Source organism: Oryctolagus cuniculus, chromosome 18 (genome assembly GCF_051225735.1).
Source record: "Oryctolagus cuniculus isolate XC-2025 breed Fujian yellow rabbit chromosome 18, ASM5122573v1, whole genome shotgun sequence".
In the NCBI taxonomy this organism is placed as follows: Eukaryota; Metazoa; Chordata; class Mammalia; order Lagomorpha; family Leporidae; genus Oryctolagus; species Oryctolagus cuniculus.
Window position 1 is genome coordinate 7,745,991 of NC_142884.1, and position 15,236 is coordinate 7,761,226.

General features: G+C 42.7%; 1 protein-coding gene and 1 long non-coding RNA gene across 7 annotated transcripts in view; both read right to left on the minus strand.

Annotated features, from left to right (window-relative positions):
- Nucleotides 1–748: 748 nt before the first annotated feature.
- On the minus strand, nt 749–4,447 carry LOC149120755 (uncharacterized). Its single transcript, XR_016225238.1, has 2 exons — nt 3,259–4,447; nt 749–2,281 (listed from the first exon to the last, which is right to left on the minus strand). It is a non-coding gene; the product is annotated as an uncharacterized LOC149120755 (long non-coding RNA).
- A 7,230-nt stretch (nt 4,448–11,677) lies between these two features.
- The window catches only part of ZNF613 (zinc finger protein 613), a 41,051-nt gene continuing 37,492 nt past the window's right edge, over nt 11,678–15,236 (minus strand). For all 6 annotated transcript variants that reach the window (XM_008249782.5, XM_089320159.1, XM_089320160.1 and 3 more), the window contains one exon: nt 11,678–13,473. In XM_008249782.5, the coding sequence (XP_008248004.3) occupies nt 11,765–13,473 (1,709 nt within the window). In that variant the 3' untranslated portion in view covers nt 11,678–11,764. The remainder of the gene's footprint in view (nt 13,474–15,236) is intronic.

The following is a 15,236-nucleotide window of genomic DNA, read 5'->3' on the forward strand; positions in this document are numbered from 1 at the left end:
GTGCAAGGGGCCTCCAGAAGTGATGACTTCCAGGTCCCAGAACACCCTCTTTCTGCATTCACTTCTTATCTCTTCCAGGGCAGCCAGGGCTGCTGTAAGCTGAACAGCGAACAACTTTCAGGAGTACATTCCTCTTGCTGTGCACCCTCCTTCACATACGGCCCCCAGTATTTCTGTCTCTTTGAGGATGTGTATCTCAAACCATGAAATATAAAGCCCTGAACGTGTGGGCAGCAAGAATGTGAAAGGGAAGATGGCAAAGGAGAAGCAGCATAATATCAAGCCTGAGGTGATTTTCATATCTATTTTGGAAATGAGGCTGTATGGACAGTGAGGAGCTGTGAACTTTTCCCTTAAACTATGTTATCCTCATAGAGGTCTTTACATGGGACTGGCATTGCGGCACAGTGGGTTATGCCACTGTTTGCAATGCCAGCAAGAGTGGAGGTTCAAGACCCTGCTGTTCCACTTCCAATCAGCTCCCTGCTAATGTGCCTGGGAAAGCAGCAGAAGAGGGTCCAAGTGCCTGGCTTTCAGCCACCCACATGGGAAACTGGCAGGAGTTCCAGGCTCCTGGCTTAGGCCTGGCTCAGCCCAGCCCAGCCCAGCCCAGCCCCAGCCATCGTGGCCATTTGGGGAGTGAACCAGTGGATGGAAGAGGTGTGTGTGTGTTTGTGTGTGTGTGTGTGTGTGTCTTTGTCTCTTCCTTTAACTCTGCCTTTCAAATAAATAAATCTTTAAAAATAGATAAAGCAAAAATGTCTTGGGATATTTCTTTTTTTCCAAAAAGTCTTTCCATGCCAATCTTACACACTCCCATATGAGGAACAACGAGCAAACTGTAGCTTTCATATACTCGCATACAGAACCTGAAAGAAAATACCCGTAAGAAATATGCAACAATTCCACCGGCGGGAGAATTAACACTCTTAAACACAAGACATTACATTTTAGATTTGCTGAATCGTTTGTCCCTAGTGCGATTCACCCTCACCCCGAATCTCCCTTCTGCAGCTTCAAGATGACCCCGTGACGGGGAACGGCAAACACAACCGCGAGTTTAGCCGTGGAAGGGGAATCTGGGCCTGGAGCTGTTTGAGATGTTAATAATGTAAACCAAGTCTGTTCAGCGAAGTCTGAGCTCAACTCTTGCCCCAGCCAGGGCTGCGGAGCCTCCGAAGCTTCAGTCTTCTCCGCACAACGTACGGTGCTCACCGCCACCCCGTATTAACACCAACATCCGGACTCGATGCACGAATGCGCTCATGCCCCTCAACAGGTCCTCGACCGAGCCCCGAAGAATCCAGCACCCCGAGGAGAAGCCGCAGCCATTGCCGGCGCCCCCTCACCTCTCAGGGGTCCGCCAACACTCCGACGCGGGGCCTCGGATCCGTCCCGACTTCCACCCGCTCGCCGCCCACGCCGAGCCCTCGTCACGGAGCTCCACAGCAGCCCCCTCCTCCAAGGCAGACGCCCCGCGCGCGGCCTCCCATCAGGCTCCCTCCTCCGCCTCCTCCTCGGAGGGACCAGCACCCGCACCCGCACCCACACCCGCACCCAGCTCCTGAAACCCCAGCGAGCCCGTGGGCGCTCAGCGGACTTCCCTAAACTTCCGCCACTTCTGCTCTCCCGGCCCAGCCGGGTCTCCAGCAAACACCTGCTGAAGGGACGCCGCGTTTCTAGGGAGAACGGGAGGGAGCTTCCGGCTCCTCTTTGTGAGGTAACAAGTCCGCGCCGGCGTCGCCCGCGCGGCCTGGGCGCGGCCATCTTGGCCTCTCTGACGTACGGGAGGCGGAGAGGCCGCCGGACACACCAGAGAAATGCCTAGGAGCGGTTCTTGTTCCGCACTCCTCGGGCTCGGCGGAAGATGTGGGGGTTGTCGGGGGCAGGGATGGCGTGTGGAAGATTCCTGTCGACGGCCGGAGCACGGTTGGTCTCCTTCTCTTCAGAGACCGGAGCCCGGCAGGATCCAAACGTTGCGACCGCGCTGCCAGTGTCTCCCCGAGCAGTGCACTTGAACCTGTCCAGCTCAGCACAGGCCATCAGTGAACCGTCTGCGGCCATGCAGCCTGCACTTTATGACTAGAATCGCACCGCTCGGACTTGTTTCTTGCTCCTTTCACACAGCATGATTGGGAATTCATCTCTGATGTTTCAGTAGTCTCCTTTTGTTGCCTAATATTCGGTTGCCAAAATATATTCGATTATTTACCAGACGTGGACAGTTTGGGTTGCTTCCAGTTTACTGGGTATTGCAAACGGAATGATGAATATCCATGTGCTTAAAAAAAAAAGAGACCGCAAAGAACTGGATTTGCCACGATTCTATGCGTTTGCATTACCTCACCAAGAGGTTTTTGTGTGCCGATTGTAAGCATACTATTTGTTTCTATCTCTGCCCCAGTTCATTGTCGTAATTTTCATAATAAACCTGATAGCCACGAAACTACAAGTCAAAGCAGGAAGTCAGTTCCATCTTCAAAAGTTCTCTCAATTCCAACCAGTCTCTCACATCATCAATACACCGACTCAGTACCTCATCTGATAGAGGAATTGTCACTGCATCATTGGCTTTATTATCTAGTATTCACAGAAAACGTAAGGTGAGCCTTGCAAAAAGTCAATCAGGAAATCACCCTGCTTTTGATTACCTAATGAATGCACTAATAAAACTTGAAGTACTGAGACAGCCTCCTACTTCTAGGTGTTTAAAAATATTTGTTGGGGGTAGGTGTTGTGGCACAGTGAGTTAAAGTGTAAGACACGTCTTGTAACAGACTTCTGGTTCATGTCCTGGCTACTCCAGGGCCAGCCCAAAGCAAGGAGCCTGGAACTCCATCCAGATCTCCCATATGAGTAGTTGTAGTTCAAGCATTTGAGCCATCATCTGTTGCTTCCTGGGATGCATTAACAGGAAGCTGGATCAGAAGTGGAGGTGATGGGACTTGACTTGGCACTTTGATACGGAATACAGGTGTCCAAAACCGTGGCTTAACCTACTGTGCCACAGTGTCTGCCCCTGCCTCATAGTTTTTTCAGCACGTTCCCTTCATTGGATCTGAGTAGAAGACAAGAGCTCCAATCCTGAAAGACTAAGAAGGAATGATTAAAATAAGGAAAATATCATGGCCTAATTAAGCCATTCAGAGAAGACCTGGTATTTTCCAAATGATGGCAAGTATCAAGTAGTCCTGGAAACACATATATAAAGGAACTCGTATAAAGTTTCTTCACCAAGACATCCCAAGAGGATCTTACCTGCTCTCATGTGCTGTACTTCCCTCCGTCTTAGAGTGAAGTCCTCATCCTTTTTATTCTACTTATTCTTGGCTCCCATTCCTTTTCTGCTCTTCCTCTTTTATATGTAGACACAGGTTGAATCTCTAAACAAACATGCACCAAAAAAAAAAAAAAGTTTTTTTAGAACTGCTTTCCAGTGGCCCATTCTCTAAAATGACAAAATAGTCTTGATTTTCTGTTCACCTTCCAAATAATTTTTATTTTTCTATGTCATCAGGAATATATGATTTTATAAACCAGCCCTATTCAGTAGACTGTACTGTGATGATAAAGTTGTTCTGTCTGTACTGATCAAAATGCTGGTCACTAGTCACATATGGCTATTGAGCTCTTAAAATCTTATCAGTTATTTTTCTTGCACCACCTCATTCTAAATACATATATTTTGAACCAGTAACTCATGGCCATTTCACTTAATACATATTCTGAGTACAATAGGTATAAAGATACTTCTTACAGATAATTGATTTAATTCAATGCTTGTTCCAAAAGAGCACCAACATTTCTGTTTCATTTGCACCATATCTTCAGTTAGTGGACCAGAATGAAGCCAGGAGCCAGGAACTCCAGCCCAGTCTCCTACATTGGTGGCAGGAGCTCAAGTACTTGAGCCACCATTATCTGCCGCTTCCCAGGCACATTAGCATGGAGCTGGACTGGAAGCAGAGTAGCTGGGACTTGAACTGGCACTCCAATATTGGATGTGGTTGTCCCAAGTAGCATCTTAACCCATTGTACCACAATGCCAGCCCCAAACAAGGCTTATGTGTTAACAAGATGTCACTTATATGTAATAAGAGCTGTGATTCTTTGAAATGATTTTGTAACTTCTCCTAATCAACATATTTCTCCCATGTATTTTCTTATGTTTAATATGGCAAGTTTTATAGACAAAAGCTTTTCCATTCTCGGTGTATTCTTAAGACTCTCCTACACAAGGTCTTTAATGAAAGAAAGAAAAAAAAAAGCTGTTGCTTTGTGACAAAGTCTTCCCCACATTGACTACAGTCATAATATGTCTCCTATGTAAATTTTCTGATGTTTAATGAGACCTGACTTTAGAAAATAGCGTGGTGCTGTGGTATAGCGGGTAAAGCCGTCACCTGCAGTGCCAGCATCCCATATGGGTGCCAGTTCGACACTTGGCTGTTCCACTTCTGATCCAGCTCTCTGCTATGGCCTGGGAAAGCAGTAGAAGATGGCCCAAGTCTTTGGCCCCTGCACCCCTATGGGAGACCCATGTGGGATACCGGCACTGCAGGTGGTGGCTTTACCTGCTATGCCACAGTGCCGGCCCCTAAATTTTCTAAGTTCTCTCAATGCTTAATGATTAAGACTTATTGCTGATGAGTTTTCCACTTTGAGAAAATTTAATGTTATTATAGATTTGCTCCTGCTTTCCATGGAGAAAGGATTTCCCATCTCTGTTAAGCTCAGCAGCATTCTTTACCTCATTGCTTCTGTTCTATTTAATTCAAACTTGATTTCAGAGTTTTCCTGTGATTTTGTCTTAAAGAAAAACAATGTTGACCTGCATGAACAATATTTTTAAAGGCATTATGTTCATAGCACTGTTCTACTCTCTATACAGTTTTGGCTGTACTAATAATATCCTAGAGAAAAGCATCAGATTTCTTGATTTCTAAGGAAATAACAATGAATGCCAAAGTATGAGTTGGCTCTTTACTGTCAGCTACGTAAGAATAAGAATCTTTAACAATGTTCTTTATCTCAATAAAAACTCCAGTCTAAGTGCAGACTGGGCTCTCAGGCCTTTGCTGAGATACCAACCTGGCGTGTCAGGTGCATTTCTTGTCATCAAACTTGGCTATCATTCTTACTGCAAGAGTGGGAGGGAGGGGGAGGAAGAAGGGTCTTTATCTCTTGGGAGCTGGTGAAAACACAATACAAGGGCGCCTCAAAAGTTCATGGAAAATGGAACTAAAAGATGTTTATTTTGGTGTACAAAAGTTTGTAATTCATGCAGGTTTTTTTTTTTATAATACACGTTTCCCATGCATTTTCTGAAGACACTTCATATGCATAGACTTCAAATTTTTTGCACTGAATTTACCTTTTAATTCCATTTTTCATAAAATTTGTGAAATATCTTATAGACATGAATTAAGCAGCAAACAAAGCTTAAATAATTAACAATGTATATAGATTTGGCTACTTTCTAACACCTTGTAAAACTTGCATAAATAGTATAAAACAAGAAAAATTAAAGTTAGATGAGAAAACATAAGTGTAAAGCAAACCTGATCCAAGATTAGGGGACCTGCATTTAGTTATCCTATAAATCTTTACTGAGTGCACATTATATTCTTGTTGTGGTGTTCAGGAATCTAACCTATTATTTATTTTCAATGTGTTTATATTCTAGTTAGGGAAAATAATAAGCAAGCAAAGAAGGAGGTAACTGCAAATTATGAAAAACAAAGGAGATGAAGGGAGGTAGAATAAAACATCATGGAGTAAAACACGGCTCCCTGATGAATTCAAAATGTCAGAATAAATGTGAAGAATTGAAGTTTACTGATTTTAAGTCAAGAGGAACTGCCTTTGACAGTGTGAACAGTGTAGAGATTTGGAATTTGGAGGAAGTAAGCAGACTTTTTATTTAAAGATTTATTTATTTATTTGAAAGAATTACACAGAGAAAGGAGAGGGAGAGGGAGAGGGAGAGGGAGAGAGAGAATCTTCCATCCGATGGTTCACTCCCCAGATGGCCGCAACAGCCGGAGCTGTGCTGATCTGAAGCCAGGAGCCAGGAGCTTCTTCCAGGTCTCCCACGCAGGTGCAGTGGCCCACAAGACCTTGGGCCATCTTCTACTGCTTTCCCAGGCCATAGCAGAGAGCTGGATTGGAAGAGGAGCAGCCAGAACTCAGACCCGGCACCCATATGGGATGCCAGCACTTCAGGCCAGGGCATTAACCCGCTGTGCCACAGCGCCAGCCCCCAGTAAGCAGACTTTTTGAAGCATATAAGTATTTAGATTTTTATTAGAAATTAGAGTGCAAAGTATGCAGTTAGAGACAAAAAAATTTGAAGAGTTTAAGTGGACATAGCAATGTGGAAAGTTATCAAGATGTAAATATTTATGGATAAAAGTTGAAATGTTATGGATAAAAGTTGAAATGACCGTGTTCAGAGAATGTAAAGATTGAAAAGATTAAGGCAAAAGGACCTAAGCTTTAGTAATTTAAATATTCAGATTTTGGCTTGGAAAAATCCATTAAAATGAACCAAACTGACTATACTGACCAGGAAAATAAACATACACTTATATTAAACAAATATCACAAAGAGACTAGACATTGTCCTGAAAAATGAATATAAGAGATCATGTAGGAAGACATGTGTTTATATCTTGAGGATAGACTTGAAGAACTGAAATAGATTTGTATTAGCTGGGCAAGTGTGGCTTTAAATTACAACCATTATCATGGTTGGTACTGTGGCATAGTGGGTGGAGCCACTGCCTGAAGTGCCAGCATCCCATATGGGCACTGGTCTATGGCCTGGGAAAGCAGTAGAAGATGGCCCAAGTCCTTGGGCCCCTACACCCGCGTGGGAGACCTGGAAGAAGCTCCTGGCTGCTGGTTTCAGGTCAGCGCAGCTCCAGCCGTTGCAGCCAGTTGGGGAGTGAACCAGCAGATGGAAGACCTCTCACTCTGCCTCTCCTTCTCTCGCTGTGTAACTCTTTCAAATAAATAAATCTTAAAAAAAAATTATAACCATTACCAGCACCCAATGTTTAAGCCTCAACCCCCCAACTCTACAGGGGCCTGGGGCCCTGAGTCTCCAGACCCATCTCTTCATTCTGTAACCAAAAGTCTGGGCCTTGTCAATGGTGGTAAATCACAATAATGAGGACAAAGTTTGAAGATAAAGGAAAGAAAGTTTAGTCCACTGGTGGATGAGGATAGCAGACTTTGTTCAATGACACACCTTACTATTCTGAGTCTCAACCACTGATTCACTCTGCATGGGCCCTCAATAACCATAAACCCCAACAGATGGGCTATTGGTCATTACTTTAAGATTCCTAATACATGACTGCCAAAGGTTCTGTTATTCCTCAGTGACTAAAAGAGAAGACATCCTCAGTACATGGCCCCTCATGGTCCCAGTACCATGTTCTGGTTCATTGACTTCCAAAGCCTTTTACTCTGGAGTTAGGTCCAGAACCCAACCTACCTGAACTTGATCCTTTGTAGACTCTACAAAGAATGAATAAAGTTGGAATCCCAGTTCAGAAAGACTTCAACCCTGATGCCCTTGCTCCACAGCCCTTCCTTTACCATCATGAGGACACTGAGGGCCAGGATTTGTGGTGGAGAAATGGTACTTCCAGGAGTCTGAGCTCTGGCCATGGGCCCTGCATTCTGCTGTGTTCCACAACACAACATCTATTATGACTGTTGTCATTCAGTGCTGTAAGAAAGTACTGAGTTAACTTCAGGGTACTGTAACTGTACTAACACATCTTCCTCTTTCTTTTCATTCCAACCTTATGATGTTATATGACTGCAACTATAAAGAAAGCACATCGTCCTCTCCTTTTCACATTCTAATTAACAAAAGCTAACTGCTCATCCTGTGACTTATTAGAATGCTTATTCAACAGATGCTGCCCTAAGAATTTCAGGGGATAACCTCAGGTAAGGAAGGAAATTATGATTATCAGCCAAAAACAACCAACTTGATATCAAGACGCTTCCATCTAAGTAACGTCAGGATGACTAGCAGAACCAATCCTAGAAACCCGACAATCTCTTCCAGCCCCTATTTCTCCTTTAAAAGTTCTGCTAACTTGCAAATTAGGAAAAGTACTTCTGAAACTGAGGAGGTTGCTTTTCCCTGAAGACACACCCTCTTGAATAAACCTATTTCCTTGCATCAACTCTCATCTCAGGTTAACTGGCAGTCCAGTGCCAAGCAGCCCAGGTCTGATTTTAAGCAGTCAGTACCTCTATCACTGTGATAACTGCAGAAGTTATCAAGAGACATAAAACCTTCAGTAGGCTGAGCAAAATATCTCTGCATGCTCTACGCACATGCTGAGCCACCAGGAGCGAGCACTACACACAGGCGTCTCAGAGTAGGTCTGGTCTCCATTCAGCAGAAAATACAAACTCTTGGCTCAGGAAGGAACTGCTAAGTGCCCCAGGAGGACCTCTAGAAAACTAAGTTTGTAAAAGGTGAAATGTTTGAAGGGGCGTGGAAGGCAGCCGTCAGAGTGGACAAAAGCAGAGGACATTTCCACTGCCCTTCCGGGGATGGGACAGAAAATGAATCATGCTCAGTTAGCTGAGAACTGTCTTGAAGCCAACACTGGGGCATTCCATGAAGCCCACTGCCATGTTATCTATAATAGGGAGAAAGGGATGAGCCTTCAAATAAAATCAAATATTTCTCCCAAGACACGTGAAGGTGAAAAGGGAGCATATGAAATAACAGGCAACTAAGCAATACAAGTAGCACCTGGCAAACTGCATTGAAGTGCTAGCTATGGCTTTTATGAAGGGAAGAGAGTGAACTAGTAAGATGATGTAAGTTTTTACTGTTACTACTTTGCATTTTATTTGAAGAGCAGGGACATAGAGGAGACTATCTTCCATTTGTTGGTTCACTCATCAAAGACCTGCAACATTCAGGGCTGGACAGGAGAATGGAACTCCATCTGGGTCTCCCACATGGACGGCAAGGACTTAAGTACTTCAGCCATCATCTGCTGCCTCAGCATGTGCATCACTAAAAAGCTACATTAGGACTTGAGCCAGGCACTATGAGATGGGGCATTCCAAATTGCAGCTTACAACAGCACTTTGTGAAATGCTTCCCAGTGTTCACTTTTTAAATTGTCAATCCAATTAAAGTTTTATTCACTTATTTTTTTTTTACCTAGGATGCCAACCTCTGAAAGATCTGGTCTTCAAGCTGGTCACAGGCAGCCCATTAGGAGTTCTTGACTGAAGAGTTCAGGGAGCAAGATGCTATGGTGAACATGAGGACAAGCAGAGAGAAGCGGAAGTCTGGGTTGAAGAGTCCAATTCTTATTCTTCACTAGGGAACACCTGTCCTGAATTCATCTGGCTACAGACTATCATGTTGGATGTTTTGCTCTCCAGTGAAAACTAGTATCTACACGCTCCTAATAAAGTGAAGATACACCATACATTTGTGTTGTAGTGGATTATCCAATATCTCATAGCAAGAGATTCAATTGGAATCACCACTTCAGGCCACATTTTCAGTTTTTTCTCCTTCTTAACAGGACTATTTCTTTCTTTCTTTTTTTTTTAAAGATTTATTTACCTGAAAGAGTTATATAGAAAGAGGAGAGGCAGAGAGAGAGAGAGAGAGAGAGAGAGAGAGAGAGAGAGAGAGAAAGGTCTTCCATCCAATGGTTCACTCCCCAATTGGCCGCAATTGCCGGAGCTGCACCAATCTGATGCCAGGAGCCTGGAGCCCCCTCTGGATCTCCCATGCGGGTGCAGGGGCCCAAGGAACTGGGACATCCTCTACAGCTTTCCCAGGCCATGACAGAAAGCTGGAGTGGAAGTGGAGCAGCTGGTTCTCAAACTGGTGCCCACATAGGATGCCAGTGCCTAAGGCCAGAGTGTTAAGCTGCTGCGCCACAGAAGCCAGCCCCAGCAGGACTATTTCTAAGCTGGATATATATTTTTATTTTTTAGAGAAAATGAGACAGAGAGCTCTGAACTGCTGGTTCACTCCCCAGCTGCTGACAACAGCCAGGAATGAACCAAGCTGACTATGAAAGCAGAGAACTCATCCAGTTCTCTCATGTGGGTGGTAGGGATCCAACTACTTGAGCCATCACTGTTGCCTTGCAGGATCTGTATTAGCAAAAACTGGAATCAGGAGCCACAGTCAGGCATCAAACCCAGGTGCTTCAGTGTGGGACCCAGGAAGCCTAATCAGCATTTTACCCACTGGGCTAAACACCCATCCCTTTTACATCGACAGAAGCCAGTCTATTCAGGATGTCTTAAAAATTGATTCTGAATTTCTTACAATTTGTTTGCACTAGCTCCTTTCTTTCACTGACAAAACTTTATATCCATTCATGTGCCTTCAATAATCTTTCAAATCTACATACAATTTACTTTTTGCTATGTGCTGAAGATATAAAATTATTTACAAAGTCTCAAGGATTTATAATCTAGGAACACAAATATGAGCATTTTAAAAAAAGTATTCATACCCTGTTTTATGTAAGTAAAACTGAGTCCTTTCCCCTCTCCAACTCCAAATGATATGCTCCTTGAAGGAGAAATTAGATATACTTTGATCTTTAGAACACATGCCCTTTTCAACTAATATTGATAAATAATGTGTGTGTGTGTGTTTCCTTTGACTACCTGTGCTGGAGGCTAAAACTGTTGTGCACATATAATCCAGACTACACTTATACATACACATACACACACACACACACACACACACACACACAGCTTTGATAACATTAAGGACTTTTCATTTTGATCCTTATTGTCAAAATATCTACAGTTCCTAGAATAGCACAATATAGGAAATACATACCACATTTCAGAGTGGTATGTATGCCAATAATAAGACAAACCATAGGGTTAGAATGCAAACTACTTTCTAGGGCAGGGGTATGGCTATTTGATTACTTATGAGTTTTGAACTTCATTCCCCTGGGGTGATAAAGTTAAATATGCTAAATATCTAAATATGCTATGTAACATTATTCAATGAAATATTTTAATTTTCTTTTGAAGGACTTCAGTAGTCAAATAATTAAATAAGATTATAAACAAATTTAAGAGTTAATTATATAAAGATCCTGAATGAGAAGACTCATGGCAAAGATTTTAAAGGATACACTGGGTTACAACTTTAACCAGTAAAGTGCAACACAGACTACTTACTTTTAATTAAGGAATCACTGACATCAACTAAGAGCTTGATTCAAGATATATTACCTTAAAATGCACTTCATGTATTATTTAAAGTATAATGTTAGACTTGTGACAGAAATTGCTAAAATCTCTTTCCTTTTTACAGCATTAATTTGCTTCATGTGCTCCTGATATTTTGAAGATGTTCCAGTTAGTGTGGTTCACTATTGTTTCTATATAATTTCTTCTGACAATTCATGGGACAGAATCTACCATTGGCAACCCTGTCACGTTCACTGTCTTCAAAGATCTTCCAGTGGTTTGTCTCCTATACAAACTGATACCTACCGAGGTCTTATTTCTGGGCCAGGACTTTTCCACAGTTATTGTATTTCATTCAACTATGAGCTCACTGATGATCTGTGATCTATGACCATTGATAGGATCTATCCTCCCATAATAGATTTTCCAACTCTGTGCATTTATAGGATTTTTTTTCATTTAATATATACACACTTAGCCATATAATGAGCTAGGTTTTACTCAAGAGTTTTCAACCTTGAATGTTTCAGTTTATTCCTGTGTAGTTTTTGTGACATAAAGTATGACGTAATGGATCACTGAAAGCACTACCATATTCACTGCATTCATAAGGTTTCTCTTCTGTGCAAATTCTATCCTTCACAGAGGCTGAACATCTGGCAACTGGCTGGCCCACAATGGCTACATTGCTATCTGCCTGGAACTCACTGCTGTTTAATAAAGTCTGAGGTGCCCCAGAAGGCATGTGCACAGTCCCCATGTTAGCAGAGTTTTTCTCCTGTATAAAATCATCTGTCTGTGATGAGCTGTGACTTTTTGAGGAAGGATTTTCTAACTTGACTGAACCTACACGCTTCTCTCTTGCATGCAGCATTCCCTTATGATACACGAGGCATGACAAATGGGAGAAAGCCTTCCCACAATCAGAGCATCCGTATGGTCTCTCTCCTGTGTGAGTTCTGCGGTGTCTGTTGAGGCATGACTTATCTCTGAAAGCTTTCCCACAGTCGCCACATTTGTAAGGTTTTTCTCCCGTGTGAATTCTCTGATGGTTAATGAGACCTGACTTGTGTGAGCAGGATTTTCCACATTCAGGACACACAAAAGGCGTCTTTCCTGTGTGAAATCTCTGATGTGATATTAGGCATGTCTTCTGGCTAAAGCCCTTCCCACAGTCGCTGCATACATAGGGTTTCTCTCCAGTATGAGTTCGCTGATGTATAAGGAGATTGCCCTTCTGAATGAAGCCTTTCCCACAGTCACTGCATACGTAAGGCTTCTCTCCAGTGTGAGTTCGCTGGTGTACAACCAGATTGCCTTTCTGAATGAAGGCTTTTCCGCAGTCACTGCATATGTACGACTTTTCTCCTGTATGCGTTTTCTGATGTGCATTGAGCTGCGATTTCCAGCGGAATGCTTTGTCACACTCAGTGCAGTCATAGGGTTTTTCTCCCGTGTGAGTTCTCTGATGCTCAATGAGCCTGGACTTTCTGGAGAATGCTTTCTCACACAGACTACATCCGTGAGGCTTCTCTCCTGTATGAACCCTCTGATGGTTGATGAGCCGAGACTTCTTGATGAAGCCTTTTCCACAGTCACTGCATACATAGGGCTTCTCTCCTGTATGCGTTTTCTGATGTGCGATAAACTGCGATTTCCAGCGGAAGGCTCTGTCACATTCAGCACATTCATACCGCTTGTCTCCTACATGCGTTTTCTGGTGTTCAGCGAGCCGGGACTTTCTGGAAAAGGCTTTCCCACATATACTGCACCTATGAGGTTTCTCTCCTGAGTGAACTCTCTGATGATCAATGAGGCGAGACTTCTTGAGGAAGGCCTTTCCACATTCGTTGCACACTTGGGGTTTCTCTCTCTTTTGAGTTCTCTGAGGCTTAATGAATTGTGCATTTGTATTCACAGAATTTCCATATTTGGGAAGTTTCTTTTCAGCAAAAAATCGTTGATGCTCAGCGTGGAGGAAGGATTTCTTGTCTCCACTTACCCCCCCAAGATTTTTTACTTTACAGCTCCTGTTATGGTTCACTAAGCTTAAATTTGATTTCACTGTTTTTCCATTCAAGTCAAACACAACATGATTTTGCCTCAAAGGGATACTACTTTTCCTCTGATTAATGCTCTTTCCAAATTCACTAAGTTCATGGTATTGTTCCACTCTTTTCAGACACCTTTGGTTTTTCAAATGCACCGACAGATGATCATTGACTGTCTTGATTTCTAGGAAAGAAGAGAACAGTAAGTCATTCCATGTGCATGGAAAAGACTAAAACTATTCCATAAACAGCTCTGTGTAGACTGGTTCATAATTGACAATACTAATACCTCAGTTTAAAAAGACTCCAAGTATATAAGGTTGCTGTCACTTGGACAAGGGTAAAACAATTTAAACAAAGAAAAGGTGAAAGTAGTCAATGTAGAAATAATGTTAGGTAACTCAAAATAAATAAATACAGATTTAGCTTTCTAAATATGATCACATAAAGTACTATGAAATAATAAAGTCAAATTAAGTTACATTACCACTGGACTACAGAAATTGGAGAGATATTTGTTTTAAAAGGCTGAGGATGGGGCTAGTGCTGTGGCACAGTGGATTAAAGCCCTGGCCTACAGCACCAGCATCCTTTATGGGCACCAGTTCGAGTCCTAGCTCCTCCACTTCCCATCCAGCTCTCTGCTATGGCCTGGGAAAGCAGCAGAAGACAGCCTGAGTCCTTGGGCCCCTGCACCCACATGGGAGACCCAGAAGATGCTCCTGGCTCCTGGCTTCGGATCAGCTCAGCTCTGGCCACTGCGGTCATTTGGGGAGTGAACCAGCAGATGGGAGACCTCTGTCTCTCTCTGCCTCTGCCTGTCTGTAACTCTGCCTTTCAAATAAATAAGTAAATCTTAAAAAAAAAAAAAAAGGCATGATGCATTCGCACATCCAAAGTCCTTATTAAATTATGACTATGTATTAAACATTGTGCCAGTGATGATGATATAAAAACATATTCCTTTTTTTTTCTATGAGCATACATTCTTTAGTTAAGGGAAATCGAATAGAGAAGCAATGATATAGACAGTAGGTACAAATTGTGAAAAATAATTTGTGGAAACAATGGAGAGGGTGGTGTAAGAAATCAGGATATAATTTGGAGAAAGACAAGGCTTACTCATAGTTTCAATACAGAAAGATTACTAAAAATAAGGAATTAGGATCATTCTTAATTATCTGCATTGAACCACCAGATACAGTAGTGCCTTTTGATAAGATGGGAAGTAACACTGAGGTTTCTGTTGGGTAAAATCAAGTTAGCATTTAAAAAATTTTTTTTAAGATTTATTTATTTATTTGCAAGTCAGTTACACAGAGAAAGGAGAAGCAAAGAGAAAGAGAGAGAGAGAAAGAGAGAGACAGGTCTTCCATCTGATGGTTCACTCCTCAACTGGCCACAACAGCCAGAACTGCACCAATCTAAAGCCAGGAGCCAGGAGCTTCTTCCAGGTCTCCCATGCAGGTGCAGGGGCCCAAGGACTTGGGCCATCTTCTGCTGTTTTCCCAGGCCATAGCAGAGAGATGGATCGGAAATGGAGCAGCTAGGACTAGAACCAGCACCCATATGGGATGCCAGTGCTTCAGGCCAGGGTATTAACCCGCTGCACCACAGCGCTGGCCCCCAAGTTAGCATTTTAAACTGTATCAACTATGAGATGAGTTTTAAATATTCAAGTACAAACATGAAAAATCCAGTTGGATACATAAAATTTGAGAAACATCTAGAATAGAGATACCAAGATGGAAACCATCACTCTCTATATATTATTTAAGGACAGAGGGCTGGATAGGAATGTATTTGGAAACTACATAGATTCAAACAAGATCAAAGTATGGGGCTAAGTTTATGATTATTGCAATATTTAGATATTTAAAAAAGATTTATTGATTGATTTGAAATGCAGAGTCACAGAAAGAAAGAGAGAGACAGAGAGAAAGAGAT